The following is a 26,704-nucleotide window of genomic DNA, read 5'->3' as shown; positions in this document are numbered from 1 at the left end:
GTATAGTACATGTCTAAACATTTATGTACAGAAATAGGTTTATTTGATAGTCATACAAGACCATTTTAGTAGAAAAATTTCTACGGATTTTGTGTATAGAACTAGATTTTTTTATAGGTTTTTGGTTTTATTTTTGTAAATGTGTCTCATAATTTTAGTGTGACATGATCTACAGACACATGTAGTCTAAAGGCCAACTTATTGTAAAATGTGTGTATATGTTTCTCGTACAGTCTGGTACAGAAATAATGTTTGTAATATGTTTGATATATTTTAGTATTTACAATAGTTTTGCTGTTTGGTTATCAATAGGGACCTCTTACGAAATTATCTAAAGATTCTTGCAGTGAAAAGGTCAACTATTGTAAAATGTGACTAACATTTTAAGTGTACAGAAATAAGTTTATTTATATTTTTGGCATGTTTTATCATTTAGGATACCTACTTCAATCACTTTAGACTACTTTGTGTTACAGTGAGAACATCTCACAAAATGAACTAAAGACACAAGTGCACATACCAACTTTTTGTACAGTGTGACTATACATTTTATGTACAGTAGTGTACATAATTTTTTTCCATATATTTATGTTTTCCTTTATAGTTTACAATACTACAATCATTCTGATATTCATCAGGACTTCTCATTATAAAGGTGTTTCTCACTCTCTCAAACTGTGTAATGTGAAATTTGTGGAGATATTTTTATTGATAAAAAGAGGGGAGAGGGGCATTATTACCGGATATAGTATATATGTTTGGTAACATATGTTATATGTGTAATATTAGACAGTTTGTATGGTATGTTACACATGTCTACAAATGCTATGGTGTTCCGACAATAGTCTGGTATACATGATCATGATGGAAGATATTGTCGTAAAAACAGTTTTTGCTTCCAAAAACATGGTTTCTTTCAAATTGTAACATTTTTTTTTAATTTTGAGTAACAAAAAATGGTTTAATGTATCTAAGTAGAAAAAACTATGAATTTTAATTTCGTATATTATAATATCAATTTACTAGAAAAATAGAGATACCAAATATTTTTTTGAAATTCGTGAAAAATGTGCAGTCGACCTAGTCCAAGTAGGTCATGTCCAACCAGTCTCCAATGTGTTAACAAGTATCAAAAACACTTATCTACGAACTTTCTTTTTCGTCATAAAATTACAAAGTACTTAACTGTTTTTGTGACAAACTGTATTTCCTATTCAAGACGTTTTAATATTGACAGACTCATGTAGATGGTTTTTAAAACTTATTACACATTAATATAATTACTGGCAAGCAGGAACAAGTCATTAATATTATGAAACATGATCGAAATGAATGGGTAAAAATCCTATCAACACAAACTTCATTTATAGCTCGAATACAATGATCTGTTTTTTGACAAGCTTTATAAGAACGAGGTAATTTCATTCCAAATTAATACTGTAAAACATAGCTAATATAAGTCCCGAAATGTAATTTCCAACATCAGACATGATCATGTCTATCAAATAAAGTCATTTAAAACCATTTTCACAATATAACACATGCAATCCAATGTTTTGGGCGTATAATAAACATGGTGCAGCCCATGAGGTGGAAACAAAATTGTTTCACCTGGTTGCTATGTAATCATGCAGACGTGGCCACCACCTGTTTCAAACCATATGCAAGATGTCCGTTGACATTAAACTAACAGCAGATTAACCTACATTGGAGCTTAAAGGAACTTTTGCTATGCAGCATTGCTTGCAGCATTGTCAATTTTTGAATAAGCCACACACCATGCTTTTAAACACACATTTTAAGAAAAATTCTGCACGGAATATTGGATGAATATGGAAATATGCAGACACAATTTAGAAAATAATACAGCTAACTTATGTTTTTATAACAAATGGTCAATGACGAAACCATTACAATGCTGAAACAAGCTTAATCTCAAAAAATTACCTGACCCATCAAAAAAAATCACTGACTTTTCCCGGTTTCCTCTGATAAGTTTCAAATTCCCTGACTTTTCCCGGTTTTCCCGGTCTGTGACCATCCTGTCCAAGTACCGATGCCTGTGCTTGGACCAGCCAAGGTGCCTCCCCACGCCAGCTCATGCCGACCGACGGGAGTTCTGATGAAGCCGGTGAAGGTTTCAGGGACCATACAGAGGCAACTGGCAGAGAACCCAGAGGAGCAGAAGGAAGCTAGCAAGGCTGTCACCAATGAGACCACCAACACCAGATCACAGCAACCATCCTTTCGGAGGGTTCAAGCCCCATCACGACCTTGGGCGAGAGCCACGGGAGGAACTGCGTACGGAGCTGGTACACACACAGCTGACCCGGTGTTTGAGCAGGACGAGGAAGCCTGCACGACTACGTGTGGCAATCTTAAGAGGGGGAAGTGTCAATACAACGTGTGGTATAGAGAGGTTGGTAGGCCTGCATTTGAAGCCGAGTGAAAATGGCGGCTTGTAGGTCGTTCAGTCGTGTGCATTGTGATCGGTTTCAGGAGTTGTAAGACAGGAGGCTGGAGAGCAAGGAAGCAGTAACAGCAGGCTGGAGTTGTGTAGAGACGATTTAATAATTTTTTGGACTTAAAAAAATTTGTATTAGTATTCACTAAGCCCAGACAGACTGGATACTACCTATGCGCAAACAAACATATTAGTTTAGTTCAAGATCACTATATCCACTAACCACTGATCGGTGAATCACAATATCAAATTGCTTGCAATATTTAGACAAAGATACATAAATATTGTTTGTCCTGTTAAACATTTCTATCATAGGTATACTCATAAGAGCTGCAAGTATTTTATTTTCTAATATTTATTTATGAAATCTCACTATATAAAATGTGAATACCCCTGTTTTGAATTAATGCACAGCTAATGCAATCATCATAAAATCTCAGTAACAGCCATTAACCAACTGATACAAGGTTAGTTAAATGGATCAAAGACGAACCTGCAAGTCACGGACTTTCCCCTGCAGGAGGTCCCTCTCGGCCACAGCAATGTCGAGAGATGCCTTGCTCCGGGTCGCAGCATCGGCGAGAGCTTTGCGTTCCTCCTCCCACTTCTGAACCGTCTCAGTCATCATTGAGAGGCTGATGCGTAGTTCACACACCGCATGCCTCTCCTGGTCCAGCAAAGAATCTTTCTCGTGATTCTGCATCATCATCTCCTGCACATCTTGTCTCGCCTCTGTAAGTTGTACCTGCACGCAAACATTTATCACACATTACTAACTCTGTAATTTGCCAGGTACAGCCCCCCTCTATGAACACAACAATGCCCTGGTATTTCAATCTGCAAATAGAATTAGTACTAATTGTTTTATAAGGAAAAGCATAATGATCATGATAACAAATTCTGGGCACCCAGTCGCCATGACAAGCCTAACTTTTCTTGCTGGCGACTAACTTGTCCCAAGAAAACAAGATACAACTGTACAGTATTTAGTTGTTACAAAATCTTGTTATACATAAATGACTGGGTCGAAGAAACCAGGATGTTATTTAAACTAGTGTGTGTGTGTAATTTTTTTTTCACTGGCTCCTAGATTTTGTAGAGGCCTGATAATGACCCATGATTGGATGAACATACTGAATTTTTCTTCCCAATTTTATTTGATCTCAACGTCTCGTTTACCGCAAGGTCATAAGAAAAGATAACACACACCCAAACCAAACAGGAAAACTGGAAAAGAAATCAGCCAAGGTCTAGTATATGGAATTATTTGCCTGGAGTGGTTTCACGAAACCATGTAAAACTTAAACCTAGTTGGCCATACCAGGTGACCCCCATCCTCTGGAACAGGAGTACAGTGTCTGACACTGCCTCACCTCACTCCATACTTAATGTTCTTAAGGGTCTGCCTACCTGGTGCAAACATATGCTGTAGGGTGTTTGAAAAGGGAACTACAAACTGACCTTTTTAGGGTGCTGTTTTTGCAAAAAGAGAAGTCTTCAGACCAGACATGATACATTTATTTTAATACATTTGGTGTTTTGTAAACATATTCCAAGACCATAAACATGGTCAAAACAGGTCTTTATACAACACAACTGTATACCTTACAACTTTCCAGCTGAAAAAAAGAAACTAACATAGGCACGCACAGTGAAATGTGTGACACACTTAACAATTATAAAATCATGGCATCGCATAAGCCGCTGATTAAGAAATGGTTTGAAACATGTCTATTAACTGTAAAGCTTTGTGACTGATTGAATGAGATGTGCATTAAACGGTTTTTTGGCCATCTCTGTCTTCTGTTTGGGAATGAAGGTAGCTTAGTAGTGTTCACTGTGATGGCAGATGGACTTAATGTGCATCGTCAGAATTTCCAACCTTGGAGATAGGAAAGGAAATATAATAGCTGTAGACTTATTAAAAAAAGAAGTCAAGACAAAACACTGAAATATTAAATAGAACCACTTACTATTATCTGAGAATGGAATGAGTAGAACATCAAATATAACTGATCATACACTTGACTACAGGATGGTTCATATATCTCCATAACCACCCAACACATCTCACAATATATGTTAAAAGAAACTACAGTAATATCTGTTAGTGTGCATTATTTTCCTTTGTTAATTTCATTGTAGGTTTTACAGGAATAATATATCTTATTACATGTCTGACCATTGTCATAGTACAAGATGAAATTTAGGGTTTGACATTCTGGTCCTAGAAATGTGTCCACCCAACATCATAAATCTGACCATGCATAAGTAACCTATGTCGGAACCACAACAGCACAACAAGCATGATGAAATGTGTAGCGATTTGAAATGTGCGCGTCATCGCGGGCCTCCGGCACTTTGCTCCCCTCATCCTTCTCCCTCCTTTTCCCCCCCTCCTAGTGTTTGTTCAATTTGTACTCGTTTCCCCCACCCTTTCAATATGCGCATGCGCGCGAGTTTATAAAATCTGCTGCAGACATGATGAGGGTCTTCTTCTATTAGTAGCCTTTGTGAGGCTTGGTTGTCAGCAGTAGCTGACCAGTTGTTAATTTCACTAGCATGTAGTCCGAGAGCTTCGACTTAGTCTTCGTGCGTGTGCGACCTCAGGGGAGAAATGTAAGTTGAATCGAGTCGTCAGTGAGGCGGTGGCCCTCACCCTAATGTAGAATCAGTTATGTTTAAATTTGTTCTGTCTAAATTCCTTTTCGGCCGCCACCATCAAAAATTGTTTGGATTTCTGCCTTAAATTTAAATTTAACTTAACTTGCGTATTTCTGTTTGTAACTGTCTCCCCCTGAGACGTCGTCGCACGTATTTGTTTGTTAATGCTTTTTAAAGAATAATGAAACTTCTTTCTTCCGTGTACCTGCACTTTGCAGTAGTTTGGTAATTGTAATTTTTTTGTAATATAACTTCATACGTGGAAATTATGTCCCTTTTTGACGATCGTTGATTGAATCGTTCACTGTGTAGCCAGCTTACCCATGCAAATTATAATTGTCAACTAACTCGTTTTGTCAGGAAAGTTAACGTAATATTTATTGTGTATTAATATTGAATTTTTTCTTGCTTTTTGTATTTAACTTTGCATTGGTTAAACGTAACTGTATCTGAATATTAACGTAATAGTAATTATGAATTAATATTGAAGTTGTTCATGCTTTTTGTATTCAACATTGTCAGAAATGTTGACGTTATATTAATTTTGAATTAATATTGAATTTGAATAAAATGTCTGTGTACCTGAAACCTTTTACCTTGATTACCCAACTGCTCCAATCACGTAATCCGCAGTCCTAGCCAGGCTCTGGTCTTCCTTCAATCCCTAATAGGCCCCCACCTATTACAACTGCGCAACTCTGCTGCAAGACTGTGTGTACTTACGTGTTTCTGTTCTTTTTTTCATGAACCATGGGGACTCCGGCAACCGGGTGGATTTACCGTTTGCGGAGAGACGACCTCATCCAGGTTTTGACGGAGGAAGCCGTTCCTTTCGAGGAGGACGCAAATGTGGCGACCATTCGTGGATTGCTCGTCAGGCACGTGCGCGGCGCCTGGGAGTCGTCAAACTAGGTACCGTCTCGGCAAGTCCCCACCCCCGCTAATCCAGTTCAGGATAATTCCAGATTTAATGAAAACATTTTTTTTTTCTAATTTGAAACTTCTCCCACGTCTTGATAGTTGTGCGGTTCTTGATTTTCTGAGTGCCGCAGCACGTTTAGCTGGTTTAAAGTTAGTCAGTGAGGCGGAGTTTTTGAAAGCTCTCCTGAGCCTGTGTGGGCCGGCATTTTTGCCACTGCTCACTGACGTCATGAATCAGAATCAGACCTTCGCACAGTTCAAGACGTCTGTGCTACAGTTTGCCTGTCCGCCTCGTGTGCTAGAAACGTGTAAACGTGAACTTGTAATCAGGTTTCAAAGGCCTGAGGAGCCCTTATTGCAATTCATTAATTCTGTTGCGGCCTATGCTGAGGTACTGGAGTTGAACCTCCCTGAGGCGGAATTAACGCAAACTATTGTTAGCAACGAGTCTCCGCTGGTCTTACAGCATAGCGCCATGCTTAGCCCTCCCTCCAATCTGAGTACTCTCCGTAAGTGGAGCGCAGAAGTGGAAAATAGATTGTTAGCTGTCAAAAAATACCACGAGGATTTTCACTTCAAGGCCTCTCCAGGTAGTTTTGTTCCTGTTTCTAATTCTAATTCTAAATTCAATTCTCCTAAATTCAATTCTCCTAATGTTCAGTTAACGTCTCACGTCAACACCGTACCCGCTCGCGCAGTGCGCACATCGCGGCCCGTTGAGTGTGCGGCTAGTATAAGTGATCCCTCTGTCGGGGCGAGTGTTGCCGCCGGCAGACGTCATGAGTCGGCTAATGCGCCCGGCCCGTCCTCCAACCGTCCCAGGTGTGCCAACTGCTGTACTTACGGCCACGCGGTGTCTGAGTGCACGCAGCCCGCTGTTAGCCGTGAGCAGCGAAAATGCTTTCGTTGTAAGCGCACTGGGCATTACAGAAATCAATGTCCGGGAAACGGGCCTTGACCGGGCGTGCGAGTGGTCGCCACGGTCGTCGCTTGAGGAAAGCCGCTCATTACTCGTACAATAATTTTGTACACGTTCGTCTGTTTGGAAATAATATTCCGGCCTTAATTGATTCCGGTGCTACCCGTTCCTTGATTAGTTCCGAATTGTTCGATGCATGTTGCATCAAACATCCGTATTTAATAAGCCGTGTTTGTACCGGCTCTGACGTGAAAATTTGTGTAGCCAACGGCGTAATTGTTACGTCAGACATAGAAGTTGAAATGCACATTAAGATCGCGGGTTTCTCTTGGAACTGGCACTTTAAAGTTGTCCCTGGGTTATGTCACCCGCTTATTCTAGGTTTAGATTTTCTCGGAAAGACGCGATGTTTGTTAGACGTCGCTAACCAGGAACTGGTTTTTGGTTTTCATCCTACACGTAAAATTAAACTTATTCATCATGACTCCGCTCCTATCGTCATGTCGTCCGCCGACAAGTCTGACGTCATTAGTAGGGACGCGGTCATTGCTGACGTCATGAACAGGTATTCTGACGTAATTAACAACCGGATAGGCAGGTGTGACGTCATGCCCTATAAATTTTATTTAAAGGACACGACTCCTGTTAGGGCTAAAGGACATAAAATTTCTCCTCCCAAATTGCAAAAGCTGAAAAACATTATCGATCGACTCCTAGAAGCAGGAGTTATTGCTCCGTCTGTTTCCGATTTCTGTTCGCCTTCCTTTTTAGTCCCTAAAAAGGAAGCGGGGGAATTCCGGCTGGTACATAATTACAAGGAACTGAATGACATAATTAAGGAGGACAGCTACGAGTTGCCGACCGTAGAGAGTGCCCTTCAACATTTAGGAAAAGCAGCAATATTTTCCGTCATTGATTTAAATGCTAGTTTCCACCAATGTTTGTTGCATCATGATTGTCGTAAATATACTGCATTTTCTACCCCGTGGGGGCAATTTCAATTTAATCGGGTGCCTATGGGTGTGTCTTTTGGTAGCCAGGCTATGAGCCGAGTGCTAGATCACATTCTAAGCGACTTAAAATTTAAGTCAGTCTTCAATTACATTGACGATATTATCATCTACAGTGATAACCTGGAACAACACAAGCAACATTTGTGTCAGGTGTTTGATCGTCTCAGAGCCGCTAATTTGACAGTTAATCCCGACAAAATTCATCTGGGAAAAGATTACGTAAAATTTTTAGGTTACATTATTTCGCAAGGCAAACTCATAATGGATCCCGATAAAGTTTCCCCCATCGTAAACTTTCCTCCTCCTAGGAATGTCAGAGGAGTTCAGAGATTTCTCGGCATGACGGGATATTATTCTCGTTTCATCCCCGATTATGCCGCAGTATGTGGTCCGCTTAATACTTTACGTAAAAAGAATGTTGTTTTTGAGTGGGGCGACAGTCTTAAGGCCTTAATCTCTTCTCCCCCTGTCTTGGTTCTACCTGATTTTCAACGCAGGTTCGCCCTCCAGGTAGATGCATCAAGCATCGCGGTAGGTGCTGTATTGGGGCATATTGAAAACGATAGGTTGCGCCCTATTGCCTATGCCAGTAGAACACTTACTGACGGGGAACGACGTCTGGGTACCTATGAAAAGGAAGCCTTAGCATGTTTGTTTGGCGTCGAGAAATTTGCGTCCTATCTCGATTGTCACGAGTTCGATCTTTTTACGGACAATCAAGTGCTCAGTTGGCTGTTTAACCATCCGAATCAGCTCGGTAAACTAGGGCGCTGGGTGTTAAGACTGTCCCGCTTCAAATTCAAACTGCATCATATTAAGGGTAGTGACAACGTTGTGGCAGATGCGCTTTCGCGAATGTTTTCGCCCGATGAATTTGCGACTCGTGTTTCGTCCGCGGATGAAACACAGCCGATTTGTGCAGCTGTTTGCAAAATATTTTCGGAATCATTCCTTAGCATTCATCAGTGTCAACAGGAGGATCCTTTGTGTGTTCAAATCAAGAAGGATTTGAGTGCCGGTAAAGCAGTGCCATATGTTGAGGAACAGGGTGTTGTTTACCATACCAGGACAACTGGTAGACAAAGGAAGGCTGTTGTTCCTGCATCCCTACGCCCTATGGTTCTAAAGTATTTTCACGATTCCTTATTGGGTGCACATTTGGGCATCGACAAAACGTTCCGTCGAATTAGTGCACATTTAGCTTGGCCTGAATTGCGAGCTGATGTACAAAAACACGTGCAAACCTGTCGAGATTGCCAAGTCTCAAAACCGCCGCAGTGTGCCAAAGTCGGCTTGTATTGTGCTGATGCTCCTGTTGCCCCCTGGCATGTGCTTCACATTGACATTTTTGGTCCCCTAACACGTTCTATAAAAGGTAACAATTGTATTTTGGTTATTCTGGACATTTTTTCGAAATTTGTGTTGCTAATCCCCTTAAAGAACATGAAAGCAAACAGTATTGTTAAAGCCTTACGAGATCAGGTATGGAAATTTTTTGGTGCTCCTGCCATGATCACGTGTGATAACGCACGTTACTTCCGCTCTGTACTGTTCAAAGACATGTGTTTTCAATGGGCCATTAAGCCTATTTACAGTAGTCCTTACAGTCCCCAGGGAAACCAATCCGAGCGAGTCAATAAAGTGCTTAAGAGCATTCTTACTGCTTTCTACAGGGATGATCAGTCGCTATGGGACAGCGATCTTGATTTTATCAACATAGGCCTTAATTCAGCTGTGCATTCCGCTACTCGATTCCCTCCTTCAATTCCGTTTCTAGGTAGGGAGCTTACCCACCCCCTCCTTAACCTGTGGGGACTGCCGCCCCTGGAGGCTGCCTCGGATGACGAGTCACTGGAGGCTGTGCTGGTTAGTGTGGCTTGCAATCTCACGAAGGCTCGTCAAGCAGTGGCTAATTCATATAACGCTTCCTGGAAGCCCCATGGCTTTTCTGTTACACTTGGTCCTTGTAAAGAATTTTGTGCTACCTAATTTAGCTGAAAAGATTAATGTTAAATTAATCCCACCTTATGTGGGACCGTTTATCATAGACAGATTTCTTAGTGAGAATACTGTGTTGATGCACAGTGCGACTGGATCTAAAAAATTTAGAAAGGCCCATGTTTGGCAATTAAAAAATTTTACACCTATTACAAATGGACAAAATGCAAATAAAATAGTTTTCCAACCATTCATATTCCACACATCTGACATCAAAACTACAAAATTTGGTGACGTGTATGTCCACCTTTAACTGTTTCTGAAACGAGTATCAGAGATTGGTGGTTTTTGAATAAACTGAAACTGGTGCCCTGGTGTTGTGGGGTTCAATACAACAAGCCAAGCACAGCTGTGTAGCTGGGGAAGAATAGCGCTGCGAGCCGAGTGCACCGCGTGACCAGCACATCAACTGTCGCCTGTGCCATAGTCGATACAAGGTTTTTGTGTTTTTTGGGTATTTGTCAGAGAATAACAGATATAACATTTATTACAAAAGGCCATATATTAATGTAATAAATGTAGGCAAACTTCCAATTCCAATTTTAAAATGTGGCCTCAAACAAATATTGAGTTAATATGTGCTTCATGCGGAATGCCAACCCTAGTGATGAACGTCCGCAAGGGAGTGGCAGCACAATCTCAACCAGCCTTGGCCAGAAGTGTCGCACTCCGTGGACCTCATCATCTCTTTGTGCCATAACTGTACATTACTGCAATAGAGTGAATCTTCCAAACCTTTTCATTTCCAGTGTACAGCCAGCCTCCCTCGATCATTTTCATACATAGTTGTTTAGTTAATACATTCCTACGCTACTGGCTCTAATTTTAATAATCAGTTTGTAATTTGCTTCGTCCGGCCTCTGCGGCGACCCGGTCTTCATCATAATCAGACTGCATCCACGTGCACTTCATCTGCTTGATTTGCCTTACAGGGATATTATCAACCAGGCAACCATGCTAAGCTACTGTTTTCAATAATTAAAGTGTTCTAAAGACTTTCAGTAGCAGTCACTTTGTGTGCCCATGTGGCAATTCATTTAAGTGTTCGCCATATTGGCATTAAGAGTAATTTCTGTTAATTCACCTCTTAAAGTGAGAACTATTTCATAAGGCGAGCTAAAGACTTTTATGCACCAGCATCATCTCGTGCCCACACATTCAAATCACCAGCTTTTATGACTTGTATTACATAACCCAGTGTTGATGTGTACACAGTGTGTATCCTAAGAGAGAACTTGCTCAGTTAGGATGCATCATAGCCTTTTGCGCATAGAAAGAAGTTGTGGCTCCGCATTGTGACAGGCTACATCGGTAAAGTGTAGATCTGAATGCTATGTAATAAAGCACAACCTAATCAGTAAACTCGTCTGTGATGAGAGTTTCAAAAGTTCTAGCACCCCATCTACCCCACTAGTTGGCACCTGGTACCCGGCACCCCATCATCATTACTATCACCACACACACACCAAGACAAGAAGTATGCAACAATAGGTTAAAAACTTTTGTGACCTTTGCATTGTCTATGTGATGCTATTGTGATTCCAGCATTAGGTAAGTACAAAAGAAACCATATTGATATTTGAATAGGAAAAATTGACATTGTGTTACCCTTATAACTCTTATTATTTTGAAATTAAAATCTCAAATTCATACCCTCTTTAGTTTCAGTTCCTGAACAGCAGCCATAAATTTTTGCTCAAAACTGAACCAGTCAGTTTTTGAAACACAGACTTTTTCATCTTGGTTTGTCTGTGGCAAACTATCCATAATATTTCTCTTTTTCAAAAACTTCACCCTGAAATAAGAGAAACCAAAATGAAAGTTTCAACAAAAGACAAAAAATTCTCACGTAGCAAATATATGCCTAACCTAATTTGGGTAAGATCCTCTCTACCTTCATGTCAAATATTCTTTGACAGCTAAACCCTCACATTATTTCTTTCCATACCACAATCATAATCATATAAATAAAATCCAACTTTTAGGACAAAAAAAATGCCACAAAAAGCCAATCAATCAGCACTGAGTAGAAATAACAAGAATAAAACAATATACAAATACACAGTTGTAACTTCAAAAAATGTTGCCACCCTAATGAATTTTTAAATATATCACTGAAAAGTATCATTTTCCTAGCCAAGATCAACTCTTTTACGTATAAATGTGTTTCATAATATGAAATTGTAATTATAAAAATTTTTATGTCTCAAGTAATGTTGACAAAACTTAATAGGCAATCCTTGGTGATGTGGCTCCCAGGCCACATTTATATTATTTAAGGAGCAATTGTTAATTAATTTACAAGCTGCGGGGATAGAAACTAGTGCTGAGGATGACGTAGATTTATTACGTAGGAAACTGAGTGCTCACATTAAAGGAGGTAAAAATCAGCAGTTTGTTCAGAATTCAGTAGAGTCAGTCAACGATAGAGTTACGTGTTTACCGATTATGATGCAGAGCAAATTACTTCTAAAAGACCTTGACAAGATACCTCTTTTGCAATCGAGTGATTCTAAACAACTAGTTAAATTTTGTTTGGTTGCTGAATCCCTGAAAAATCACCAAATTTTTGAAAGTGAACAGCAATTTTTGATGTGAATTTCAAGTAGATGTAGCGGGATTGCTAGAGACTTTTTGCCTCTGGCATTAAAGAATTGGCTAGTTGGGACACTGTAAAAAATAATTTGTGGGAGCACCTCTGTCCCAAAAGGGTCAAAGAAAGTTTGATACGTGAGTTAGTTTTCCGTTTCCAGCGCGAGAATGAAAGTACTGTGGAGTTTGTGCAGGATATAGTGAGTCACGTGAGAGTTTTTGATGTCCAGTTAGATGATGATAATTTTCTTTCTTTGATTTTGGAGAATATTACGCATGCGGTAAGACATGAATGCGCTTTCGTAGGCAGGCCAAATAATTTGGGCGATTTGAACCAATGGGCTATTAAGGTAGATAATATTGTTTATGCTAAGCAAGAATATGAGAAAATTAAGGGTGTTGAACGTTGCAATCCAGATTTGTATAAAAACAGTGTGGAGAGAAAAGTTGATAGTAATTGTTTTAAATGTGGAAGAGAAGGACATTTGGCTAGGAATTGTAGTAGTGGGAAGAGCGCTGTTTTTAACTGCAATTTTTGTGGGAAGAAAGGGCACTTAGAGGCCTCTTGTTTTAAAAAGAAAGGTGGTTAGTGAGAATGTGTTAATTTTATTTTATTTTTTTTTATTTGAATTTTTTTTGTTTACTTGGCTGTGTTTAGTTTTAATAGCTAAAGAATTTTTGTCAGACGTTTGGAATTTTTTTTAATAAGTGGCTTAAATGGGCAAGTTTTTTCGACATTTTGCAACAAAGTGGTTACAGGCAAGTTTATCGACTTTGAATGGATCGAAGTGTCTAAGTAATTTTATTGATCCAGAACTGATTGGACTAGAACCTTTTTGAACATTTTGTTTTTGGATTGAAATACTAAAACTTTATTTTTTTGTCTTAGCTTTTAAGATTTACCTGCTGTGAAGTAGATATTTGTAGTGCTATCTAGTCATAACTTTTTGTCTTTTGTGATTTTAGGATTTTCAACTCTTTTATCTTTCTTAATCTTAACCTTTTTCTATTTGTATTACCTTTTTCTAGGTCTCTTGTGAGCTAAGCAAAAGATAATTTTAGTTGCTAAATTTCTTTTAACGTAACTTTTATGTCACCTGTGGTTATGGTGACGATCTTTAGCAAATTGTTGTTTTAGCCAAGTTTTTTTTTTTTTTGTTAGGGGTGGTTGTGGCCCCCAGGCCACATTTATACTATTTATTTATTTTAGTTGTTATTGATTTTACGAATTATTTCTATTTTAAATGATTTCTTTTTTTTATAAAATCTTATTTAATGTTATTTTGGTTAATTATTTAATTATTGTGATTATTTCCTTTTATAGTTTTATTCTGATTTGGTTTCGTTCTAGTTTTTTTTGTTATTCAATATATATATATATATATCAATTGTGTTTTCATGGCCGGCTACTGGGAGCGCGGGTTTCGATTCACTGATGACGTCATGAGCGCCCGAGTGCCGGCGGGCCCGGACTGAACTGTGCGCCGAGGTCTGTTGGTTTTTGGAGTCGCTGCGACCGGACGTGTGTCGCGAGGCAAGCTGAACGGCTTTTCGACTCTGCACCGGCCAGCCCTTGCCGGGGCCTGCTGAGATGGGGCCTTGCCTTACCCGGAGGCGTCTTCAGCGGCAAGATATTCGAAATTTACGCTAAGGTAAAGAGGCGACACATAGCTTTGGCTGTAGCGGGTTGTGGATGAAGATATATTATTAAAAAGAAGCATAGCTTTGCAAGGCGAACTTTCATATAAACTGCGTATAACTGTGCAAGCTTATTGATTAGACCATCCCGTTTGTTAAAATGGGTGAATTGCTACTTTGCTTGACTTTGATAAATGTGGACTGTAGAAATTGCCGTTATGCCCTGAAGAGATTTATAATTTAAATTATGTTTACCTGCGAGATTTGCTCTCGGAACTAAAACATTTTTAGTGCAGCCGCCTCGATCTGACTGAGTGATATTTTCCATGACACATTTGACTGAACTATATCAACGCATTTTCTGAAGGTCACGGTTATCAGCTGTTTGATTCTTGGAAGCAAGACGTGCAAATATTGATGGTCGTGCACGTGTATAAATCTGGCTCCCAGTAGGACTCTTTTTGGAACTTTTATAATTAATTGTTTTTATTATATAGTATTTTTATAGTATTTGTATTTTCTGATTTTATATGTTATTTGGTTCAGGTAATTGCTATGCATAAAGGTTTAATATTTTTGTTTATGAATCTTACGAAAGATGTTATTAATAATAAAATTTTCAGTAGCCTTAATCTGTTTGATTTTTGAAATGAGCCAAAGTCTTGCTGTATACGTTCGTAATTTTTCTCCCTTTCATAGCTCGACCGCCCGGGTGCAACTTTTGGAGCGAATTACCTATTTTTGGTTTTCCCTTTTTTTTTTGTATTGATAGTTACCCAGGGTGAGTCGGGGACGGGACCCCCCTTCCAATTTGACCGGAAGGCGGGTTTCATCTGTGCCTGACATTACTGTTACAGCCAACAAACTCATTGTAGAACAGACTTAGTCTAGATCAGAAGCTTCATGGCCAGAGTCACTTTTGGCTGCTAGGTTGAGGCCACGTGGACACACCATCATATCCACAATGTGGCTTCATCCCGGAAGCCAACAAGTGGTTAGAATAGTCTTAACCTGGACATCTAAGTCAGAATGTGCAGGATTCATTGTCAGATTTTCTAAATAGTTGGCACAAATATACTGAATGGAAAGTATTTGCATGGGCAGAGATTTAATTACTTAATACACTACTTTTGTGGCCACTTCCCATCAGCCGTTTTCCTATTGCCAACAAAAGAGTCGCAATCTAACTTTGGAAGTAAGATAAAAATAGGCTAGTTGTTTATAAATTTACAAACCATAGCATTTTAATGTTGTCCGGGGCTGCGGCCCACAGAGCCCAATTTCCCCACCACCCATCCCCATGGCATTTAAACTTACGACCGGCAACGTGCGTGTGTGCATGTTTGTGAGCTACGAATCACTGCAAGAGGGTGCGGTCGAGACAGTGCAATAAATGATAATTAATATTGTAAAACTTTATTTCTGCATCAGAAGTGTTTATGTTAATTCAGGGACTCCTTAAATCACCTACAAGTGCATTACCTTTATTTTCCACTTTGCCGTAATAAACCAAAAATTGCCGAAGATCAATCAGAACATTAATTTGAACTCATACACTAATATACTTTTTGTAAAGGGTTTATAACCTGGAATAGTTACAATGTAATTTTGAGGGTAATATTCGGTTTTTAACTTACGCAGGTCAGTAGCATGACTCAGAATCGCCTAACGGTTCATAGAGCTTGGAACCATTGCGCTGATGAACCACTGTGGCGGCCATAACTCACCCCAGTTGCATTGCATCACCACCCGAGGTAGGACGCTCCCTGCACTCTGGGGACTTCAACCTTTGTCTGAACTGATATTCGTACTTCTGTTCATATTCACTCTAAATCATTAGTTAGTTTACCCCCGGAGCCCACCTTGGGAGCACAGCACAGTTGTTCTATTTAATTAGTTGGAAATCCGCGAGTTGGAACTTTGTCACTAACGCGAGGTGGCCTCGACCATCAGTAATCTGATCGTGCCACAAGGCTTTTTACAGCTTTACTTTTATAATTATTGTATGAGGAACATGTCACGTAATGCCTTGCAATAAATATCACTATTGCATATCTCGTGTTCTTTCCTATTCACCCAATCACGTGTGAGTCTGCGACTATCTATCAGCATGTGGGACACCATAAGATTCCACGTGAGTATCATTATAGCGTGCCCGACGCTGAGAGCAGGCCAGGTTCCGGTGGTCTGGCCAAGGTACAAGGAGGAAACGAGTCACGTCTACAATGGCAACATTACACCTAGGGGTTAGAGTCTTTACTGGGTCTGTGCCCCCTAGACATGGTGGAACCGGTAACTTCATTAAAATGACTGCTAACAAATCCCCCGGCTACATTAATTTAAATAAAATGTTGTGAGTTCCTTTTTCATCCAGGCTTTTATAAGACTATTTCGATACCATTTCTTTTGCCTATTTATTATATATAGTAAATTTTAGAAGTAGCAGCTCATTCAAAATGTGAAGTAAACAACAAAATATTTTTTTTTTCCATTACCCACAATTGACATTATGTTGTTTTCCTGAATAGCGTAGTGAGAATATAATATTATTTTCTGCTAGAATGTTTATTTTCTTTTTACTATTAGCTCCAAATTGATGACTTTGCATTGGCGTGAAACTTTATATGTGATGGACGCTTGTGTGAATTTCAACAAGATACTGGAATGTTAGGCTTCCGCTTTTTAATGTATGTCCAGATTCACATAGATCGCTGGAATTTACTGGTTGTATGAAAAATAGAATATTTGCTTCTGACTGAAGAATTATGATTTGTGATTGTAAATTTGAATGATACTACAAAATTATTTTAATAATATACTGTATTCATTGTGTATCTATGTATCATCTATTTCTTCCCCCGAAAAATTTAATGCAGGGATAAGATGAGCTAAGAATTATTGTGCCTCCAACAAGGTGTAGTTTTCTGAAATAATGATATTTTGCACTAATGTCCATGATGTGGATTTTCCAAGAAGGTAAGGTTTCCTCTGAGAGGCTAGTTTTATTCTGCTGTGACGTAGTTTATGTAGGTATAGTTGATCATAAATTAAGTGGAAGATTTATTAATTCAACAAACTTTAAATTAAACTACGTAAAAAGGTTAAAATTTACCATTTGTTAAAAAAATTATTTTTATTCTTACTGGAATCTGAAAAATTGTAAGGTTATAAAGAGCTTTGAAAAAGAGGAAAATTGAGTGGTTTAGTAAACTTAAGACCAAAATAATTGTTGGAATGATGGAATATTATTAAAATCTCTATAAAGTTTAAATATTCATTTTAATAAAAGTTAACTCATACTTCTTGAATTTTACTGCCCAACACTTGGGTGAATACAGGCAGGGCCGGTCCTAGAGTAAGCGAAGTATGGCACTGGGTAAGGAGGGCACCAAAAAGGTGCCCTCAGACTATATAGAACCAGAAGGCACAGAAATAGTTTCTGTAAAGCAAGAAAGCATTTTTACTATAAATCATATTCACAGTAACAATAAAAATACAAAATAAAATATGATTCAAAAGTTTTGGAAATAATTAAAATTTGTTCATAACCTCAAGTCAAAAAAAATTAGGACAACTTCATGTTTAAAATGCAGACAATTACCCTCTATTGGGTAAATTGAACCCCCTCTCTCTCTCTCTCTGTGATTTATGTGTGGGAATGAACTCGTCCACTTTTGACTTGAAACCCCATTGCCATACTACGGCTGCCTGCTAGCGGAGATCATCGGTCATATACAGTCCGAGTTAACAATCCAATTTATGGAATGGCTTCTACGTCAGAATTCATATTAAATCTTTTGCGGTGAAAAGCACGGAAGAGGTGATTTACAATGCTACATCACATTTCAGTTAAATTTTGACGTACCGGTAAGATGTCAATGAAATAAATAGTGCTGCAATAAATTCTCACAGAGGAAAAGAAAAAAATGAAAACCAATTTGAATCTTTGAACACCCTAAGGTATGAAAACAGAGCACAGATAAGTAATTGAAGTAGACTGAGAAAAATTCACGAGTTTTATCCTCTAAAACAATAAGTTCCAACACTAAAGAAGTTAAAAAAGGCTTTGCAAGAAGTTTACGATTTAAACGTTGAGGAATACTTGAGAAATGTTCCTAGGATTTTGCTATAAAATGTGTGAAAATAAAGAAAAATATTTCTGGTTATAAAGCCCGGATTAGCTGTTTGAACAGACCGTTATCTCAAACAAAAAGGTGAATTTCGAAAGTCTGGTGTAACCATGAAGCAGCCTCCGCACTTCATCGACTAACCTTTCTGCATATCCTATATGTTAGCATCCGCCATTCGTATAAGTATTTTTAAATGCTATTCTGTTTCTTTGGAACCTGCTTCGAGGGATGGACCATTTCACTTAGAATTTTAATTCCATCACGGGTATTTTAAATTAACAACAACAAACAATTTCTAGTCCAGACAATGAGGAGCACTGGCCTGCACATAAACTGATTCTCAGCTGTTGCATTTTTAGCAGCTTTATTATAATTTGTGTTTTCAGACAATTAATTTGAGGAGTGATCATGTCAATAAATCCGCTCCTATCATATCTCGGTAAGTATATTTTACCCGAACACATTTGTACCATTATAGGCCTGAGGTGTCTAGGATACCATGAGAGTCCATTAGCGAATAACTGCTATAATTTGTAAGTAGCGTACCTGCCACTGAAAACGGGTAAGTTTCTGTGGCCAGATGCTGGGGTAGAATTGGAGCCTACTACCCATATGAGTCTGGTCACGGCCTGTAGTACAGGAGCCTAGCACCCACACGGGTCACATCACGGCCTGTAGTACAGGAGCCTAGCACCCACACGGGTCACGTCACGGCCTGTAGTACAGGAGCCTAGCACCCACACGGGTCACGTCACGGCCAGTAGTACAGGAGCCTAGCACCCACACGGGTCACGTCACGGCCTGTAGTACAGGAGCCTAGCACCCACACGGGTCACGTCACAGCCTGTAGTACAGGAGCCTAGCACCCACACGGGTCACGTCACGGCCTGCAGTACAGGAGCCTAGCACCCACACGGGTCACGTCACGGCCTGTAGTACAGAAGCCTAGCTCCCACACGGGTCACATCACGGCCTGTAGTACAGGAGCCTAGCACCCACACGGGTCACGTCATGGCATGTAGCACAGTGTCCCAGCTGGGTTCACAACCCATTCACCTGGTGGTGCCCAAATTTTAACTAACACATCTCTACCCTGATATCAATCATTACATTAAAAATAAAATTTTAAAATTACACTAAACCACAAAGAACATAGTATTGTTTGGAGAGCAATTTTTAAAAGCTGGGAAGTTATTAAGTTACCAAATATTTTATCAAAAAATCATATCAAAATTCCAAGGTTACGTCACTGTTTCTCGTACAAGACTGACTCATGCTCAAAGGTATATTTTCCATCCCTCCTCCCTTATGGTTCATTGTAATAAATACCATGCATCACAGTAAACACAATTATTAAATAAAATGGAACTAATTTGATTTAAAAACAAATATGTAATAATTAGTAATTATTTGGTTCAAGATTTGAAAGTTTTAGTTCTTGCAAAAAGCTATACCTCAAGAAAAAAATCCTAGTCACTGCTTATCCGTTTTGCTGCTATTTCCGTGTTAGAAATAATGGAAAGATGTTTTACGTTAATGTTGAGTCAACTTTGGTTCTACATTTTTTACACTGTCTAGATTAATGAATTGAAATATTATTATTTTTTTAATGTTTTAGTCACAAAACTTGAACAATCTGCTGGTATGCAAATGTATTCTTTATACAGTCCTTGGAGGTTGGCTCTTGTAACAGATCCATTAACCGAGCTGCCTATACCATCGCAAGCTCATTTGGTTATGTTGAACCTCACTTACGTTATGGAATAATATTTTGGGGTAATTCCACGGACTCATCTAAAATTTTTCAAATACAGAAAAGATTTGTACGAATAATAATGCATGTAAATTATCGTACCTCATGCAGACAACTTTTCAAAAGCTTAAGTGTCTTAACATTACCATCGTTATACATTTATGAATTACTTATATTTGCTCATTCACAATTGAATGAACTGCAGAATTTCAATTTACATAATTATTCAACTAGTACAAAAAATAATTATCATATATTACAACATCGTACAAAATGTTTTGCAAATAGTCCGAGATACTCTGCTATATGTTTTTATAATAAACTTCCACCACATTTTAAATCAGAAAACCAACTTTGTGTATTTAAAAAAAAAACTGAAAAATTTACTGTTGGAATTCAGTTTTTATTCTATTAATGATTTTATGGAAGCAAAACTATGCTAAAAATGTATTATTATTATATGATGTACATTAATTGTTTTTTACTATTATTTTTGTTTATGTGTATATGATTGTACTTAAATGTGTATTCATAATGTTTAATATTCTTGACGAGTCCTATACTACATGTACAATATAATTGTATAATTTTGTAGTCGACTTGGACAATAAAACTACTATACTATACTATCTAAGACTGTCAGCATGATGTATAAAGTCCTGGAAGCTTTTAGACTAAAGCTGCTTCATGAAAATGGAGACTGACTAAACTCTTGAAGTTTTTACATTGTGCAACACAGCCATCTGTGATGTATTCTGATAATGTTACTTTTGGTTGTTTTTCTCATGTAACTGCAAATTCTGCAAGTTTACGTCATGTGTAATGTTATCTGGTAGAAAAAAGTTTACTTTGAATCTCATCTTGAAGGATAAGTACATAGTTTTCATAAAGATCCATAAAGCAAAACACTTTGTTTTTCGGGACATTTTCTTTTCTCTTTTTTATGTATTCAGATTGTGCATTTAAATAAAAGAATGAGGTATCAATGTTTCAAGTTTTTCATTTAAAAGTTCAATGTACTCAGACAGTGGTAAGACCATTGTTTGCAGCTGGCTGCAATCAGTATTTGTTCATTGCTTCAATATTATTTGGTCTTTATCATCATAGTCTTCAAGTGGTGTTTTAACAAAATCATCCAATTTGTCAGAATCACACATTCTAAACATGCATTCTCTTTTTACATTTTCACACATTAACACTGCAGTTAATTCCTTCAATTTAATTGCATCCAGATTCATCAGACTTACAAACAGTGCAGGATTATGATGAATATAACAAACACATACCGGTACTGAATTAACTCCTCTTTGATTAACTGTTACACACCACTTAGCCTAAGTTCACAAAACATAGATAATCCAATTTTGGCATTAAGCTGAGTAAAGTTCCTCAAGATTACAGAGCATATAATGCTTCCACATATATACATTTCTGGTAGTAGTATTAACTTTATCTTTTGTTCCTGGCATGAGCCTTTAAATTCATCATCCTCATAAAAAGCTATTACATTTTCTATTACATCAAGATGAACTTTATTACCTTATTTTGGCTCACAGATTGACAACATGCAACACGCTATTGTCAAGGGAATTATTGTTAATTTCATCTTCACGAGACTGACCCAACCATTTATTTGGTCATCATCAACTTTATGTAATTTTTTGTCTGCAGATGTTACAAATCTTTTGCAAGAAATCAATAGGCCTACTACTCCTTTTTTGCTTTTTACTTCTTTGGCCAATTTCGGTGAAATTGGTGTTAAGACTACTGTAATGACATTTTTGTGGACATTGTTTAGGTCACAACACTTTTTTTTTTTTTTTGAAATTTTCATAATATTAGTATAGTACAGAAAGTGATGTAAACATACATTATAACAAGGTGTCAGTATTCTTACAAACCTCCAACTAAGGATTTCTTGTATTTGATCTGGTGAATTTGAAACCAAATCGATTTTCTTTCTTACCTGTAAAATCTTTACTATGACAATAAGAATCTTTGATTAGGCTGACATTACACTGTTCTTTAGGTAATAATGGCAACTCTTTATCTAAGTTCTTTTTTACAGTTATTGGTTTAAATTAATTAGCATATTGCTATTATTCTTGACATTACTAAAACCTCATAAAATATTTGTTTTAAAAGACAAAATTAGATTACTCTAACTACACACTGGTCCAAAACTCACTGTATTATTTTATGTATAAATATACTATTAAAAGAACTATTTTAAAAATACTACTTTTCTGAAATAAACTACTGAACTGCTAGTGCTATACTCCTCTTGCCACTACAATGTCTGAGAGCTAACTGAAGTAAGAGGGCTCACTGTACAGACATGTCTCAGCCCTGCTGCTGTGGGTCTGCACTCTCTGACATCATTTACTAGTAATTAAATGCTAGTCTAATGTCAATGAAGCTTAACTATTTTTAAAGTGTACAAGCTATTTGTTACTTTTAAATAACAAAATTAATATAATCATTTTAATTAATAACGATTTAGAGCTAACATGCTACTTTTCGGCAATATAATTATTTTTTTCCTTTTTATCATATAAAATCAAATACCCATTTTTTTATTTTATATTATGTAGTAATTTTCATCCTCTTTCAAATGAGACCCTTATCAGCTTCATAAGATCAGTTGTGGTGTTACCGCCACATTACTTCCTCTTAATGGTGGAATTAAGTTTTCAGATGTTCTTATTTTTTATTGATTTATTTAGTTACAGAATAGTTTAAGGTGTTTTTGTTTTTATTTTAATTATTTTAAGTTAAGTGGTTTATTGCCATTTTTATTTCCTGTTGGCCGATAGGCTCCGGCTGAAGCCACCGCTTCCACAAGGTTTTAGCTGTCACTAGTAATTGAGTCACGTGTAAGCTTTTAAAATATAACATGTTGGCAATAAATTTTTCATTCAGTTTTTTTTAGTAACATTTTGTTGTTGTAATATTGTGCTATGTATTTATGTGGTCCTAAAATGTATTAACTGTTATGAGTAAAAATCTGAGACACAACTTTGAATTCAGCTATGGCTTTTAGAGGGCATGATGTCTGTGGAAGCAGCGGGAATGATGGCTTGGCCAGTGAGCGGGATACGTGCCACGCATTGTTGCGCGTGTGTTTTGCACGGGAACCAAGTTCGAAGTGTTGGTGCATAAAATGAAATACTTCTCACGTGAACTACAGAGTGAGAGAAGAGTGCTATGCCTACAAAGTGAAACTGTTGTGCTGGTATCTGGGCAAAATGCCTCACAAATTGGAACAGCTTTACAAAGGAGCACGTAAGATGCAGCTATGTTGGGGAGGTGCTCAGGTAAGAGGCAAAACCAAGAATAACCAATAAGTGGCCACGACTTATATTTTTTTAACTGCGCTTTGACTCCCAGGGTGGGTAGAGCTGTAATAAAACAGACAAACTGGACAAGTTGTGGTACTAAAGTTTTCAAATATTTTTTAATTATTTCAATATTTCAAAGAAACACCATAAGAACTAACATAAAACAATATTTACGATAGTAGTAGCCAAAATTGAAATAAAATAAAAAATATTGTTTGGCGACGGTAGTGCGAATCGCAAGCGACACTAGTCAACTAGAAAGCCATTGAGCAGGATTGTTGATGAAAATGGACAAATGTTACCGTACATAGTCGACAAGGTCCCGATCATAGTCAACGAGCGGCCGACACGCCAAAACATGGCCGAATCTTTCCAATCGGTAAGCCACAACTGAGTAAGCCACCAAATCCCATACAAAATACATTGCGCCAGACTTGCCATTTATATAATACTGCTCCATATTATGTAACCATGTACTTATATCCCTTAATCCTGATGGCATGATCATGTATATTTGTTCCTGTGGTACACGATGCTTGCTGTTTTAGTTAAGTACGTCAACAGTTAAGTACGTCAACAGATCCTGGACTTGAGAAAAACTTGTGATACTACAAATAGGGCTATGATCACAAGTTTAATACAAAAATAAAATTCACAAAACTTGACATAATTTGTTTTTATTGTGATATTTCTGTTATGTTCAGGTTCTGTTGACGTACTAAATTAAAACAGCAAGCATCATGTACAACAGTTATCAATTATGCACAATCTTGCCATCAGGATCGAAGGATGAACTTGGATACCTACGTATACAAACAATTACTGCGGTTACTTTACATACATACAAATAAATGAATACTAATCACTGCACAAACTGATTAGGCCTACAAAAGTATTCTGTAGGTACACACTCCTTCCCTCTGTTTGGCCATTCATCCCTTGGTATTCCCATTGGCTAATTTTTTGTTACAACCATTTAATGTACTTTCTTTCAGCAGGAAATAAACGATTTAACAAGGTTAAATAAAAAATAATTGTTAGGGGGTTATGATTAATAACGAAAACAGCGCTAGACTACAAGAAAGGAAAGTGAAATCTTCTGTGCGTTACAATTTAAGAGAGGAAGCTGTAACTTTGTACTTTAATATTCACTTTCCTTGAACATAACACAGATTTCAACACCTTAATTTGTTGAGAAAACTTGTTAATTTCAAGAGTTGGGTTACTAAAACGTTCGGTACAGTAGGCAATGCTATTATTCACAATTAGATTTAATTCACAGCGAACCATAAAAAGGAGATGTATTTAATCATTTATCATTATATTTTAATCAAACTAAATATACACAATTTTTATCAACAACCCGAAAATACATTGCGGTGGGTAGGGATGAAACGATACAATTAAATATGACTGAGTACTTACTCGATCATTTCATTTCGATACCACGTACTTTAGGTATCGATAACTGGCATCAAGTACCGTGAGTAATGGTAGTTGCGTTGTAGGCAACGTATCGTATTGGCCAAAAGTACTTGTATCGAACAGTATCGATAGTCAGTATTCGACAACCACAGAACAGGGAAGGATATAGAACGCTATCTCCCATAGTGAGAAATTAAGCCTGTACTGCCACGATTTCTAGAGGACCTGCCCCGAACTATCACATAAAAATTGCTGCAATCAAATCAGAATATCAACTTAAAAAATTCACTTTTAAAACTCTGAGCCACGAATCTTGAAATGTATACACTTATTTGCCAAAGCCAAATAAAAATTGAAAAAGAGAGTAAATGTGTATAATTTCAACGAGAAAATTGATTAATATTAACTTGAAGAAACACTAATTGTGTATTTTAAAGACCTATTCAACTTCCATTTTTTCAGTAATAATTCATTTATCAGAAATTGTTTCAGACTGACGCCGTCCCCGCTGCCTGTCCTGAAATTATGTTAATTAAAATGTTAGAAAGGAAATTTAGTCTCATGGGTGGGGTCCCTGGCCTCGTGGCTACAGGCAGGGACGCGTCGACAAAGGGCCCCCCGGGCTTTTATGGCCTCCCAGGACGCCGTATTACTAAAATACACTCGTGACTTTGATTATTTTATTTCGGCAACACACGTTACAGAACTTATAGTCGCACAAGGCACTGTCACGTGGCTGGCCCTATCGTCGTCAACCTTCACTCCGCCCACACGGCCCTCGAATGGTGGCACTGATTAACGTCTCACGGTGTTCCGAAGACTACCCCAGCGAGGGGTGCAGGCTAACCTGAGTTACGGTGATGGCGGGTCGTGATGCGGCAAGACTGGTGCCTGACACGTGATAGTCCGTAATACACTTGAGATGTGGATCCGCTAATGTTTGTGCGGGTTTACAAATAACACTGAATTATGCATAGACGTAATGATGACGGCACACACTAATCTTAACACGGCAATTAACACTAAATAATTATGAGTGCATCCCGGGCTCCGAATGGATTCGGCTCCTGGACTTCTGATGGTCACGTGACGCGAGGCTGGTTCTCGCTGTGGCGTGTGCCACGTTTAAACTGGGAACGGGCGCGACTGAACCCAGCATGGTCTATCGTTCACATCCGTTGCACGTCCCAGAGATTGAGGCATTCGTAAATCGAGTTACGCGTTTGGCGCAATGCCGCCCTGCGTGGGCAAAGTTATAACTCCCCGTGGGGAGATCTTAAGGCGTGAGGCGCAGGCACCACGGCGGGCTTCCTTGAAACACAATAATTATGTAGTACGTTAAAAGACCCATAGTCAGGTCGCACACTTTAACTAAGGACCACACGACAATTCGTACGGCCGGTTAGGGCCGACCGGGGAGCTGTAGAAAGATGATTCGGAGATAATTACCTATTGATGCTAAACATGGATATTGGCGCGAAAGTTGGATGCTCCCCGTCCGAAGGGGCTGCCGGCCCTGGCGAGTGCTGGATGGCGTCTGACTACTCTCCCTGGCAACCGGGCCAGGGAGGGGAGGAAAACCCGCGGGAAAACGACGGAGCGCGGGAAGGCGATGCCGGCCAGTTTTGTGAGCGGATATATTTGACACAACCATTAATTAATTAAAGACAATTTTTATACTTATTAAAAGTTCTAGTTTCTGTTTGATAATTGATTCACATGTGCACTAGATACCTGATGTGCATTGCCACACCCGGCCGGGCGCTTTGGGCATTTAGCTGGCCGTGACTAACGTCACGCCATTTGAGACGCTGCACTAAGACACACGCGCGGGCGTGTTCATAGC

General features: G+C 38.4%; 1 protein-coding gene across 4 annotated transcripts in view; it reads right to left on the bottom strand.

Moving 5' to 3' along the window:
* LOC134527351 (myosin heavy chain, non-muscle-like) overlaps positions 1-24,946 on the bottom strand; it is an 84,952-nt gene extending 60,006 nt beyond the window's left edge. The window contains exons 1-3 of one of the 4 annotated variants that reach the window (XM_063359958.1): positions 24,859-24,946; positions 11,633-11,774; positions 2,958-3,209 (exon numbers count right to left, since the gene is read on the bottom strand). In XM_063359958.1, coding sequence (XP_063216028.1) covers positions 2,958-3,209; positions 11,633-11,774; positions 24,859-24,866 — 402 coding nt within the window. In that variant the 5' untranslated portion in view covers positions 24,867-24,946. Of the gene's footprint in view, positions 1-2,957; positions 3,210-11,632; positions 11,775-24,615; positions 24,827-24,858 lie in introns of those variants that run through there. The other 3 variants (XM_063359959.1, XM_063359961.1, XM_063359960.1) reach the window with 3 other exon arrangements.
* Between the last annotated feature and the right edge of the window lie 1,758 nt (positions 24,947-26,704).

Source organism: Bacillus rossius, chromosome 1 (genome assembly GCF_032445375.1).
Source record: "Bacillus rossius redtenbacheri isolate Brsri chromosome 1, Brsri_v3, whole genome shotgun sequence".
Lineage (NCBI taxonomy): Eukaryota > Metazoa > Arthropoda > Insecta > Phasmatodea > Bacillidae > Bacillus > Bacillus rossius.
Note: the sequence above shows the minus strand (reverse complement) of the source record. Positions and strands in the feature narration are given on the sequence as shown.